Source organism: Vicugna pacos, chromosome 12 (assembly GCF_048564905.1).
Source record: "Vicugna pacos chromosome 12, VicPac4, whole genome shotgun sequence".
Classification (NCBI taxonomy): domain Eukaryota; kingdom Metazoa; phylum Chordata; class Mammalia; order Artiodactyla; family Camelidae; genus Vicugna; species Vicugna pacos.
Genome location: NC_132998.1, coordinates 10,008,804 through 10,023,136, shown reverse-complemented (window position 1 = coordinate 10,023,136; position 14,333 = coordinate 10,008,804). Strand labels below are relative to the sequence as shown.

Here is a 14,333-nt window from a genome sequence, read left to right as displayed (position 1 = left end):
ATCGAAGAATCACAGGGTATGTGGGTTGGGGGAGGCTGGGTAGATGAAAAACAAGAGTGGGAGGGAGACTTCTCACTTCATACCTCTTTATCCTTTTCAGTTTTCAAATCATGTGACCACGTTACCTCTTCAACAAAGATGAATGCATACATGTAAAAATAGTTTCTACCTTCGTCTTTAGGATAACGCAAAGCCATTGAATTTTAAGCAATGGAGTGACAGCAGTTGGCTTTAGAAAGACATTTCCCAGATTGCAATATGGAGTATGAACTGGAAGAGGGCCAGAGTGGATGCTGACAGGACAGTTAATGAGACACCACTTCACACCCACTAGAAAGCTTATATGAGTAAAGACAGACAGTAACAAGTGTTGGCGCAGATGCGGAGAAATTGGAGCCCTCACACATGGCCGGTGGGGATGTAAAACGGTGTGGCTATTTTGGAAAATAGTCTGGCTGTTCTTCAAAAAGTTATACATAGAATTAGCATATGACCCAGCAATTCCTCTTGTAAGTAAATATCCAATAGAATTGAAAACATATGGTCGGTGCATGCGGACCCACGTACCCTCCTAGTCAGTGGGCCCTCAGGGAGCCACAGAGGTCACTGTGCTGAGCGGGGGTGGGGACAGCACGACAGCTTCCTTATCGCTCCATGGAGCGCCTCCAGCCTCCCTACTGAGGCCACCCGCAGTGGCCAGCCTTGCAGCGATATGTTCTGGCTCAATGGCTTCAAAGACTCCAGCTGGATTCATTGGACTAGGCAACATAGGGCACCCACTGGCAAAAAAACTCATGGAACAAGGCTATCCACTCACTCTTTATAACGTATTCCCTGATGCATGCTAAGAGTGTCTAGGTTTGTTCCCTGATGCATGCTAAGAGTGTCTAGATTTCCCAGCGGAGTCTTCCCCAGCAGATGTAGCGAGAAAGTGGATGGAATTATTAACAATGTTGCCCACTAGTATCAATGCAACAGAAGCTTATTTTGGAGCAAATGGAATTCTTTAAAAAAAGCGAAGAAAAGCTCACTATCAATAGATTCCAGAGCTATCAATCCTATGGTTTTGAAAGAATTAGCTAAAGAAGTTGAGAAAATGGGAGCAGTTTTTCTGGAGGCTCCCGTTTCTGATGGTGTAGGGAGTGGCTCAGTCTGAAAACCTAATGTTTATGGTGGGAGGAGTCAGAGATGAATTCGCTGCTGCTCAGGAGTTGCTGGGGTATAAGGGCTGCGATGTGGTGTGTTATGGAGCCCTTGGGACTGGGCAGACTGCAAGGCTCTGCTACAGCAGCCTGCTGTTAGCTATTTGTATGATTGGAACTGCTGAAGCTATGAATCTTGGAATCAGGTTAGGGCTTGACCCAAAACTATTAGCTAAAATCCTAAATATAAGCTCAAGACAGTGTTGGTCAAGTGACATTTATAATCCTGTACCTGGAGTGATGGATGGAGTTCCCTCACCTAAGAACTGTCAGGGTGAATTCAGAATAACACTCACGGCTAAGGAGCTGGAATTAACATAAGACTCTGTTACTATCACAAAGAGCCCAATCCTTCTGGACAGTCAAGCCTATCAGAGCTACAGGATGATGTGCGAGAAGGGCTAGTTGAAGGGCTGCTCAGAGAAAGACTTCTCATCCATGTCCCAGTTTCTATGAGAGAAGGAGATGTTCTGAGTTTGCCCTTTGGCAGTGGACACTGTTGGAAACCAGACTCTGTCTTGGAGCCTCCTTATAGCTCACTCCACAAGTAAAATGAGTTTAATCAAAGATCACCTCTCTGCTTTTGATTGTCTAGGTCACAGTAAACCCTGGGCTTTTTTACCCATTTTTGACTGCTTATTCTTTAAAAAAAAATCTATTTAGTAAATATATAATATCTGAATTTTTTTTTTTTGCAAGCCACTGATTTTCTCTGTTAAGTAGCTGACTGACATTTTTCAAAGGTCCCTGAGCATCTTCAACTTACAATCTTCAATCAGGTATTATTTACTCCAATTTACAAAGAAAGTCATTTTTTTTCCCCAACAGGATAAAACCTATCTTAGGGGAAAGAAAATAAATCGGTATGAGGAAAGGAGTTAGAAAAAGGGGAAATATAGTGAATTACTACCTGTGTCCCTCAGAAAGTTTGTCCTTTTAACCAAGTGGTAGTATTCTTGTATTACTGAGGTTACTGATTCATTTTCCAGGAGTTGATAAAGCAAGAGAATGCCTGCCTTGCCCCATGTTATTTAATTTGGACTCTGTCACATTTATCTTGGTGTGTCCCTCTTGTAATAACTCCCAATACTCAGCAAACTTGTTTTTTATATTTTTGTGTCCTTGTGCATTCTTACTACATATTTTCTGACTTCAAGAGAATGACATGTTTGGAACTATTTCAGAGCCAAGGGTGATATGTGCTGTAGGTAATTATTACATTATTCTAAACATAATTGATACAGAGCAGGACCCTGCAGGTCCCCTCTCCAACCCCTGCCTCTTGTTTATTGCCCCATGTTACTGAGGCTGTTGCCCCCAGGATCATACCCTTGCTTCTCCCTTGAATAGAAACCAATTACTCTTATCTAAGTCTCCGGAGGCAGCCACAAAGAAAAGAAAGAAGAACCGGTTAGAATAAACTAGGCCCAAGATGGCAGAGGATTTGCCTTCCAGTGGACCTTGAGCCTCATTATATAGTCATCCTTCATTGTAATGTATTAGCATGCCGAATGACACACCCACCAGTGCCATGACAGTTGACAATTGCCATGACAATGGGAAAAGCCCACACAAGGACAGAAAAAAAGGTAATTGGCTTCCAGCACACCCAGAAGGAGGATATGATGGCAGAAGCTTCCAATAAAAGTCCACATGGCCTGACCTGGAGCTGGAGCTGCCTTGACCAGCCGTCTTGGCTGATGGCTCCCTACTTGAACAATTTCTTTCCTTTTCCTTTTTTGAGCGATAAAACAGCTTTTCACTTTGTCCCTCTGCCTCTGCTGCAAATTCTTTCATAGCCAGTGGCAAGGACTCACACTTTGGTGGGCTTCTGAATTTAGGGGTCTTACTATCCACTAACATAACCATATAATTTTGAATTGAAATTAATTTCCATGCTGATAATAAACAAAAGAAAATATGCGTTCATGTAAAAATCTGTACATGAATGTTTAAAGCAGCAATATTCATAATAGGCCAAAAGTGAAAACAATTCAAATGGCCATCAACTGACAGATAAATAAACTAAATGTGGTATATCTAAACAATGGCATTTTATTCAGTACTTCCTTCATAAAAATGAAGTACTGACTCATACTATAATATGGATGAACCTTGAAAATATTATGCTAAGTGAAAGAAGCCAATCACAATAGGTCATATATTGTACACTTTTCCATTTGTACAAAGTATTTAGAATAGGAAAATTTATGGACAGAACATTGATTAATGGTTGCTTTGGGCCTGGGTGGAATGGGGGAGCGGTGGGGGAGAGGTAAGAAGGGGAATGAGGATTCATTACTAATGGGTGTGGAATTATTTTAAGGGGGACAAAAATGTTCTAAAATTAGGTGATGCTGATGGTTGCAGAAGCTCACAATATGCTAAAAACCATTGAACTGTACACTTTAAATGGGTGAGTTGAATGGTATATAAACTATCCCAATAAAGCTGCTTTAAAAGAAAAAGATAGGTTTAAATATTTAAATTATGAAAGGCATCATGCCTGTATAGATGAATCAATAATTTCTTTCAAACTCAATGATCTTCCAAGAAGGAAATAATGCAGATATAAATTGTTGCCTTAGAGTTAAAAAAAAAAGAAAATATTCCAACTCATTTCAAATATTTAGAATGAACCTGATACAAAAATATATCAAAATGTGCTATGGTTACATAACTATTTCAATAAAATATATATAACAAAAATTTTAAAATTAAAAAAAGAAAAAATTTTAGTTAAAGATGACAAACTTAGTATACAATTTTTCTTCTTTATATTTTTTGTATGTCACAAGTTTGGGATGTAATATTTTCTCTAGGGTTTAATTCAGAGTATTTAATTTCTATCATGTTTTATTCCTTGACCCAGAGTTACTTGAAAGATTTTTGTTTGTTTTTTTAACTTCCAGATGTATATTTGTGTTGCCTAATGCAAATTCCTGTGCCCGACGAAGAGTGAGGTCAAACAAACTGGAATGCTGGAGTTTAGATTGCAGAAAGGTTTATATCAGGGCCAAATAAGGAGAACTGGTGGTTTGCGTTAAAAAAAAAAACAACAACCCGATCTCCTCAGTGGTTTTGGGGGGAGAGTTTTTATAGGCAAAATTTGGGGCAAGAGCTGCTTTCTTCTGATTGGTTGGTGGTAAGGTAACAGGGTGATGTTCCAGGAATCTTGTGCTCAGCCGGAAGCTACCATCCTCCACCTGAGTGGGGACCTTAGTTCCTGCAGAAAAACTCAAAGATATATTGTTATGTATATTCCTTGAGGAGGAGCCGGGAGCCTCCTTTATCGCTACATAAATTGTTTCTTGACTATTCCTCCTTTGTTTCTGCATTCCCTCCCTTTCCTAGTTAGCCGCTGTCTGAATCTGCTCTTTGAAACGCAGGGAAGGTCTAGGAGGCTGAATCCTTTTTCCTACAAACAAGAAACGGGTACACAGAATGGCTTTTGTTCGTAGGACGGCCCCACAGGGTCCTGCTCAGTTTCGTTTATATTTACGTTTTAAACTGTGGTCAAAGAATACGGTATGTGTTACATAATTCTTTGAAATTTGAATATTAGTTGAGATCATTTTAATAAATGTTTTAAGTATGCTTAAGAGGAATAAACATTTTTTTAAACAAGTCAACTGTACTTAAATAAATTTTTAAAGAGAATAAGTACTTTTAAAGTTTTGGGTGCATGGTTCTATATATGTTCATTAAATCACGCTTGTTAATTATGTTATTAAAAAAACATAGAGGCCAGTGCAGCAATCCAGTTGAGAGATGACAGTAGATTGGATGTAGAGAAGATGGAGAGAAGTGGAGGGATTCCAGATTCACTTGCGAAACAAAACAGACCCTTCAGTGATGTTGGAGGGGGAAGAAGGAAAGGTGAAGGAGAGAGCCAACAAGGACGAGCTCCTTGGTTCCTGGTTAATGGCCATTCCACAGATGGCGGAGCTATGCAACTGAGATATGGGAATCATAGGAGAGATTAGAAATCTCTGTGTTTCCCCCAAGAATGTTTCTTTACTTCCTGCGGAAGCTCAGAGGGAGTCCGCAATATTGAGGCTTGGGGGTGAGCCTCAGCAGATCCCCGCCCTTCCTTAAGCGCTCTGTGTTATATATCTGTACAACACTTATCACAGTATATTCACATTACAAGGTGTGGCACCCACAGTTCAGAGGTCAAGTGTTGAGTTTCTTCTAGGCACTTGGGGACTTTGCCCATAAGCTGGTTAGGAGAGACAAGAATCTCTTAGCTCGTCCCTCCCAGCCCCACCCCGCAGGGTTTCCCGGCCCGCCCGCCCCTCCGCACCACCCTAGCCCTACAGCGCCCGGCTCCTCCCCTACTGCAACCGTTGCCCTCCAGCGTAGTGATTGACAAGTGAGTTCTCCAATCATATCGCCGAATGACCACATAATTACCAATTAGGCGATGGCAGAGACGGATGCGGGAGCTTAAGGTGAGACGGAGACCAGGAAGTGAGAGTGGAGGCTGAGAAGGACGAGTCAAGCCCAGGCAGTGGTGTAAAGGTGACTGGACATCTAGATTCCTGTTTCCTTCTTTCTTTATTCCTGGGTGAGGGGTCCGGTGGCAGCTGGGAGCCAGGAATCTCCATTTGCCCTTTTTAATGGGGAAGGGGGTGTGTCTACATATGTAAGCGTTTGAGGGTCTTTCAGCCTCCTGCCTCGTTTTGCGTCGAGGCGGGTCCTTTTCTTAGCCTAGGGTGGGGGTCCTGTCCTCCGTCACTCTCCCCCGGGGGGCAGTGAAGTTGTTTAAGATCCTTCGGCAGCATATAGGTGGTTAAAGTTTTCCGGAGTCAGTGTAGGAAAGGGAGATGAGTGATGGGGATAGCGAGATTCGAGGACTCTGACCCTCTCCGGAGGAGTAAGAAACCTCCAGCGGTGGCCAGAGCTGGTGGAAGGTAGAGGGGCCCTGGGAGCTAGGTTCCTGCGGTTAGGGAACTAGGAACCGAACAGGTATTGGGGAGAAGGGACAGGTGGAAAGAAACATTGTGGCAGTTCTCTGAGAGCCTGCTGTGGAGCAGGAGGCTTTGGAGTTGGGCTTGGTCTCCAAATCCCCTACCCACTTCTGGGCTGTCAGCTTTTGCCTTCATTTCTTTCTCCTCAGGCTGGTGGAAACACCTGAACATGTGGAATCCTAATGCCGGTAGGTGTTCGGGGAACTCTTCTCCTGCCCCAACCTTTTTTCATATGGGCTAGAATAAAAGCAAAGCCCTATTTCCCCAGGGTTCACTGTCTCCCCTTCTTCCCAGCCCTGCCAGGGACGTTACCTTTTCTCTGTACTACTTATGTTTGTCTACCCTACCCTCCATTCTCCTTCCTCACCTTTCCATTTCCCCGTAAGTGTTGAGTGAGAAACGGAATTCCCCTCCCCCCACCGTTTGTTTGTTTGTTTGTTTGCTTGTTTGTTGCCAGAGGCTCTGGGCAGTTCTAACCTTAATTTATTCTTTGCTTCTTCCACCAGGGCAGCTGGGGCCAAATCCATATCCCCCTAACGTCGGGTACCCTGGAGGTTGCAATCCTGCCCAACCACCTTGCAATCCTGCCCATCCACCACCTGTCAACCCTGCCTTTCCTCCAGGCCCCTATCCCCCTCCCCCAGGAGTTCCCCAGGGGAATCCAGCTTTTCCTCCAGGTGGGCCGGGTCATCATGTACCACAACCCGGGTACCCAGGATGCCAACCCTCAGGTCCCTACCCGCCTCCATACCCACCACCTGCCCCTGGCATGCCTCCGGTGACTCCATTGGCTCCTGGCATGATGGGACCAGGAATGGTGATGGACAAGAAGATGCAGAAGAAAATGAAGAAAGCTCATAAAAAGATGCACAAACACCACAAGCATGGCAAGGTCAGTGCCTTCTGGAGCCTGGCTAGGAAGGGCTGCCCCCTGCCCCAAACCAGAGGGACTAGGGAGGCAGAAGATGGGCAAGGAAGGGGGATTGGCAGTCTGAGGACACAGGGCAGCAATTGTGTTGCTCTGGCAGATGATTTTCCTCTTTGTATAGGATTCCAAAGGGAGGGAATCTGATAATCTTGAAAAGAACTATTAGGCTGTTTGGGGCTTCTTTCTGGGAGGGACTAGACTTAGCCTTTGAATGGATATCAGAATCTGAAGTCCTTGTGTGCCTTTCTGTTCCCAGAACTTCTGCCCCTCTCCCTGACCAGATGCATGTTTTAGCAAGTTGGACACACCCACTGAGGTGGTCAAATGTCAAGTAATAGAGTCAGTCCTTTGAAAAAGCAAAGTCTTTTAATAAAAATTGACAAATAATAATCTGGCCCTAGTTCCCAGAGTTCTTTCTCTCCTTCAGCGTTCTTAGTGTTTTGTGTTAATTACATGGGCCTTTTTGTCCAACCACCCAGCAGGGAAACTGAGAGGAAGAGCAGTAGGTGACTCAGCCTCAATAAAACCCTGAGTTTCATGCTCAGTCCCAGGGCAAAGTATCTTCATTCCAGAGGAATATTAATTAGCAAGGGTAAAGGTAGCTCTCAGGACAACTTTGGAAAGACTGAACCAACCTCGATCTTAAGGAGGCCCTAATTTACATTTTTCTGCCTAGTATTTATTTGCCTTATGGTTTTGGATGCTAATTCTGCTTCTGGATCTTTGGTAGCAGTCTGAGGAGAAGGAAAGGAGAAAGATTGAAAGGAGAGACTAAAAAATGTTTTTGATGACAGTTGTCTAGGGGGGTATGCCTGTAATGAACCTTGACTAGGAGTCTCCTAGCCTCCTCTCCCACCTTCCTCACTTTTTCCCGTTGAGGCTTAGAGAAAAGTAGAGATAGATGCACACACAGCTGCTGATTCTACTCACTTTTCTTAGACTCATAGCCACTAGGAACTTTCCATGCAGTTAACATTATAAGGTAGAAGCTGTTTCCTAGCACTATCCTATGCTTGTGCCTATAATTTATTCTTTGCTTAGGCATTGGCTTAGGTAAAGAAAGTTGGAAACTTGCTCCACATGCAGTGTGTTAAATTCTGTGCAGTGATTTAGGATGGTTTCATCCACTAGTGTATGCTCACTGCTGAAGGAAATCTTTGCGTTTACTGTTTAAGGGACAGTCTGGTTGAAGACTCCTGACCTTCTTAGAAAGCAAAGGGCACTTGGGTGGAGGGGTAGGGCACCAAAGCATGTGTCATGGAGGGATCAAAGGTCATTGGATCTGATGATATCCCCTTTCCCCTTGCAGCATTCCTCCTCCTCCTCTTCCAGCAGTGACTCTGACTGAATACAGGGCCTGGACCCTTCCCTCAAGTCTCTCCAGTTCTGCTCTCCCATCAAGCTTCAGATGCCATCTTGTACTGGGGGAATTAGCCCCGGTGTCCTTCCCCCTCGCACCCCCCCCCCCCGCAATCTGAGTCTCACTCTGCTGTTCAACCCTAACTGGCTAGGGAAAATGGGAAAAGAATTGCCATGGGTGAGCAAAGGCCATCTTCTCACTGCTGGGATAAAACTTTTAGCTGATGAGTTTTGCAGAACTATTTTTTTTGCAGATGGGGGGATCTTTGAGCTAAATGCTGAAGACAAATCTAAGATCTGTAAAATGTGATTTTTTATTTCCTTTTGTAATACTTAATGACTGGGGAGGTGTTGTGGAAATTTAGTAATGGGAAAAAGCCCAACCTGTACCTTTCTTGTAATTGTGGCATGCTTCAGTGATTTAGTGGCAAATAAACATTGCCTAGCAGGACTTTGTTGATTGCACTCACTGCAAGGCTGCTGGGAGGTGTAGCCCGTTTGGCTGATGAGCTCTGACTGCCATTTTGGAAACTAATTTGCTTTTTAACTCAGCATGCTGTCTCAGGTCCTCCTCTTCCTCTCCAACTGTCAGTCCAAATAAAGCTGTTTCTGTTGGTCTCTCTTCACCTGTGCCATTCTCTTGGGTGGGTTTAGCACATTCTACTACTTTTGCTGCCCTTTTACAGACCCTTTAAATGGTATCACTTTTATGGTAAGGAACCAGAGCATCATCAGAAAGACACCATACTGCCTCTGTATTTCTTAAGTGGGAGGATCCTTCAGAATTGCTTCAGGCTTAGTGGGATGATTCTTTATTGTCTTCCATTTGATAAATGGATATAGGTCTTTTGCAAAAGTTTTTGTATCTGCTACAGAGGTTCTTAACCCTGGCTGCCCATCAGCTATCAGAGAGTGATTTAGAACTTTGCCTAAAAGACTCTTGATTAAAGAGTCCTTAAGGATGGGATCCTACAAATCAGTATTTTTAACCGACTGTGTATGTGATTCTGATGCACAGCTAGAATTGAGCGCCACTAATTTACCAAATGCCATGCATGGTACTACATGTCAGGTTCTCAAAGATTTTCTGAGTAGAGGAAAAAGACATCTAAGAGACCAAATTAATAAAGATAGATGCTATAACACGCTGGAGAAATACCTAGGAAGGGAAGGAGGAGTCACAGATGACATCACAGGAAAGTGGCATTTCAATTACCTCAAGAAGCTTGAGTGTGAGAAGTGAGTAGAAAAAAGTGAAAGAATAGATTTACCAGGTGGATGTGGAGGGGAGCTGGGAAAGGTGTGTGCTTAGGCACAATCTAAAGCTCTACTGCATATTTTAGAATCCCAGGAATCCCAGTGAGGCTAAATTAATTCCCTGGGAAAGTGTTTACTGAGGAAATACTGTGTTCTGAGTGCTGAAGCTACAAAGATGAGTAAGACAGTCCTTGCCCTTCATGACCTGCAAGATCTAATGGAGCAGATGGACATGTGAATATGTGACTAGGTTATTATAATCTAGTAAAAAGGGCCACAATAGAGACGATCAAGCAGTGAGGGGAGGAAAGGGAAGAGTGACAGTGCCACTGGGAAATGAGCGAGGTCTTGGCTGGGCCTCAGAATGAGTAGGAATTTCCCAGTTGAATAATCTCAGCAACGCCGAGCATCATGTGCCAGGCACCAAGTCCTTTACGTTTATAACTTGTGTAGTAATCTTCACCGCAATGGTGAGGTAGGTACCACGTTCCCATTTTGTAGATGAAGAAAATTTCAGGCAGGATTCAAACTCAGGCAGTGCGGCTCCTGCATCTGTGCTCTTAACCCAGTGGATTCCAAGGCAGAAGAGGCAGTTCTGCGGAGGCACAGAGTTGGAAAAAGGCGTAGGATGGAAGTTCAGGAATTTCTGGGCGTGAGTTGCATGCAGGAGCCTGACAGCAGGAAATGCTGAAGTGGGAGAGCTGGGTCTAGAGGAAGGAGAGAACTTGAGAGATATTTCTGAGATGGGCCCCCAGCCTGTAGAGATTGAGTGTGGGGCTGGAAGGACACGGAAGCAGTGTTTTTAGTTGGCTGGATTGCATCTGTGACTTGTCCCTGGGGATAGTTCTATAAAATAAATGCTTAAAATAAATATGTTTTAGAGCTAGCTTCTAATCTTATTAGGAAATTGAAAACCAGGGCCTGTCTTCCAGTGTCCTGGATTTGGGGGCCATTTTGATGTTTTTTTTTCCCCCCAATGACACTCTTCATTTACTCATCGGCTCTTCCTTTTTGAGGAGGAGAAGGAAGATGTGGGCACAGGGGAATTGTAAGGTGAAGAGAAATAGATGTTGACAAACCAGAAATAAGGAGAGACAATGAGAAGGGTCTTCAGGGGGAAAACACAAAGAATCAAAGAAATGATAGAGAAAATTAACCAACCCCCTTCTTCCGCAATCTTAACCAAGGAGGGCCCATTTCCCCTTCCTGGTTTTTCTAAGCCACACGCAGAGCACCTTCTTGTTTTGTTGTTCTTTCGAAAATGTCTATTGACTTTGAAAGCTAAAAGTAATACATGTATTTGGGGGAAAACTAACATTTTTAATAGGAAGCTCAGTGAAAGGTAAGGTTCTCCTCTCTCAGATTTCTAGCTTCCTCCTCAAAGGCAACCATGACTACCAAATTCTTTTGGAAAATTCCAGAGCTATTCTTTGCATTGTTAAATCCCCCTTCTATTTCTATCTCACATTGTTCCTTCCTTTATATCAAATAAGAGCATAGTACAGGGCCTCTTTTGGACCTCACATTTTCTCCTTTAATTATCTACCTTGGAGTTGATTCCGTGTGTGTGTGTGTGTGTGTGTGTGTGTGTGTGTATGTATGTATGTATGGATAACTGTTTCAACAGCATTCAGTTTATTCAACCAATCTTTTGTTGCTGGAATTTTAGAATGTTTCCAATCTTGCTGTACACTTTACTGCTGTGGGGAACATTTTGGTACATGTATCTTTGCCTGAGGTTGAAAAATTGGCTATATCTGGCTATGGACTTTTTTTTTTTGAGGGACCAATTTCTGTGTAAAATATCAGACATTTTTAATAAAGGCTCAGGTTTCAAGCTGGAAACTCTAGCAATAGTGGGCCCACATTTCTGAAGACAGAAGTTCTGGCCCCTGACTAGTGGTCATTCCTTATAGATAGAGCCTGTACTTCCCAGTCTTCGTCCTTTCAACCCCCCATTGCCTTTCTTTAGGCCAGTTACATGATTTGGCTGGCCCCTGAGAACACTAGGTTAGTGCACCCTGTTTTGTGCATCAGTGTAAGACTCTAAAAATGGTGGTTCTCAAATGTTTTTATCTTATGTCTTCACCACCCTATGTCCATGAGAGGATCTGGGATTCTGCATTGTTTTCTCACTAGACACTAAGTACAGTAAGATTTCCAGCCAATTAATTAAAAATGGGATAGGATAGGAAACCCATTAGATCTAAAATACAAATTGACACTTTAGCTTTGGGGACCTCAACTCATGAGATGAGTCTTCAGTTTGCTGTCTTTTTGGAATCATTTCCCTACTTCAGGTTGTTTTGTGGCCGTAGGCAGGTTCACTCACTTGACTGGTTTGATTCCCCTTCTGAGAAGAATTTATTGATTCATAAAATTATTAAGTATTGCTATTGGGTACGTCTCTTTCAAAGCTGGCTGCAACTCTTGGCCAGCTCCAATAGAAGCCATGTTGTTGTTAGTAGAGGATGTTATTTTATTAACTTTTAATTTGAGCTTTGTTTTGCCCCCCATATTGAGGTGATTTCATGGATAACCACTCACTTTCACCACAGCTCTCAGAGCCCCTGGGTGTAAATGACCCGACCACGAAATCTTGAGGTTAATCTGTCCATCAGCCCAGGCCTCACAGTAAGCCTGCTCCTTGGTTTGCTTTTTTCCAGGTAGCCTAATGTTTTCCTACTTCTCTTCCTCTCTTTCAGTATTTGTTCTGCCTCTTGCCTTTGCCAAACGATAGACTTATTTTTATTTCTATGTCATGTTCCTAATGCCCGCCTCATCATTTGGGGGTGGGAGGAAAGGCAGTGGAGTCCCCAAGCCTTATTTTCCACTTTAGAAAGCCATCTTTCCACTGAATTGGGGTTGCCCAATAAAACTTAACTAATATTAAGGCCAGAACTGACAACCCAAGAACTTGAAGAAGGTTCAATAATAACCCTGTATCAGCCGTCTCTTTTGGTATCCTTCTTCTTATTTTGTCTTGCTCCCTTCCAGGACTCTTCTTTATTTTTTAAACAAAAGTTTAATGTGGAAATTTACAAATATATTCAGGAGTAGAGAAAGCAGTTTAATGAATTCCTATATTTCCATAATCTAGCTTCAGTAATGATCAACATTTTGCTAATCTTGTTCCATTCCATATCATATTTTTTTCCAATTTTTATTCTAAAAATTATTTTTTAACTTTTTAAGAACAGTACAATGATCACCCATAAACCTAACACCTACACTCAGCACTTGTTAACATTTTACCAAATCTGCTTTATTGATATACCTATGTGAACCATTTGAAAGTCTGTTCTATACATCATGACCCTTCACCCTTAAATATTTTATCACGTACTTCTTAAAACAGCATTTCTCCTACATAACCACAATTCCATTATCACACTTAAAATTAACAATACTTCCTAATATTAGTTAATATTCAGTTCATGTATGAGTTTCCTCAGCTTTCCCCAAAATGCTTATATAGCTATTTTTTTTAAAACCAAGATCCAAACAAGATCCAGATAGTACATTTGATTGTTACTGTCTTTTAAATTTCTCCTCTTTTTCAGCCCCCTCGTTCTCTTCTATTACATTTTATTTTTGAAGAGAACACGCTAGTTGTCTTGTAGAATGTCTCAGATTCTGAATTTGCTGATTATCTCCTTGGTGTGTTTAACTTTTTCCTTCCTCCCTTAAAAGTTTCCTGTAAATTGCAAATCAGTTCTGAAAGGCCTGATTAGATCAAGAGCACACACTTGACAAGAATACTTAATAGGTGATGCTGTGTACTTATTGCATCTCATCAAGGACTACGTCAAAGTTGTACCATTAGTGATGCAAAGTTCGATCACGTGGGCGACTACCAGATCTTTCATTTATTTATTTATTTTTCGATGGGATTTGTAAATAATCTATGTGGTGATATTTGGCACCAGGTTAATATCCTGTTCCCAAACAAACTTTTGCTTAAAGTTTTGATGATTGATGATGACACTTGCTTGAATCATTTCATTTTGGGTTGGTGAATGAATGGCAATTTTCTAACTCTTTCATTCCTCTACATTCATTATACGGAACGCAAAAAAAGTTTTCCCTTATCGACTGCCGATGAACTACAGTTCTACAGAAAGGGTAGATGCTTAATTCTTTCCTATTAATGGCCAATTTTCAGAGTAAGAAGTTGATGTAAAAGTTATTCAATGTGGCAAATTAGTTTTTTTCTCTTTTTGAGTATCACTATAGACTACTGGATTTTTCCTATCTCTTGTCATTCTCTCCTCACACATCCTATTTTCCCCTTGTCTCCTTATCCATGGCGACTGCCAACTCTCTCCGCACTTACGCCTGGACTTTTCAACCAGCCCGCTAGGGGCCACTAGATTCGTCTCGGCCTCCACGCTGCCGCTCTATCATAGACTTCGCCATCTGCTATCAGCTGTTGTCTCGCTGGTGCCAACGCTGTCCACGGAGCCGCTCTAGGCTGTTGGGAGGCCGTCCGCATTGCGTGGGGAAGGTTTGGACGACGCAGTCGCCTCGCCGGCCCCCAGGGCGGTTAGCGCTTCCGGGGTCGGAGGGTGCGCGGGGTTGAAAGCGGGCCGCTCCGCCCCGTCCCCCTCCCAG

At 42.8% G+C, this 14,333-nt stretch overlaps 1 protein-coding gene and 1 pseudogene across 1 annotated transcript; both read left to right on the top strand.

The window, feature by feature from the left end:
- Positions 1–950: 950 nt before the first annotated feature.
- Positions 951–1,676, top strand: LOC102526785 (3-hydroxyisobutyrate dehydrogenase, mitochondrial pseudogene; annotated as a pseudogene).
- A 3,935-nt stretch (positions 1,677–5,611) lies between these two features.
- Positions 5,612–9,084, top strand: PRR13 (proline rich 13). The gene is made up of 4 exons (XM_006203051.4): positions 5,612–5,726; positions 6,325–6,363; positions 6,682–7,067; positions 8,413–9,084. Exons 2-4 carry the CDS (start codon positions 6,345–6,347, stop codon positions 8,449–8,451), a joined length of 444 nt encoding a protein of 147 aa, XP_006203113.1. The 5' UTR covers positions 5,612–5,726; positions 6,325–6,344; the 3' UTR covers positions 8,452–9,084.
- The last annotated feature ends 5,249 nt before the right edge of the window (positions 9,085–14,333 follow it).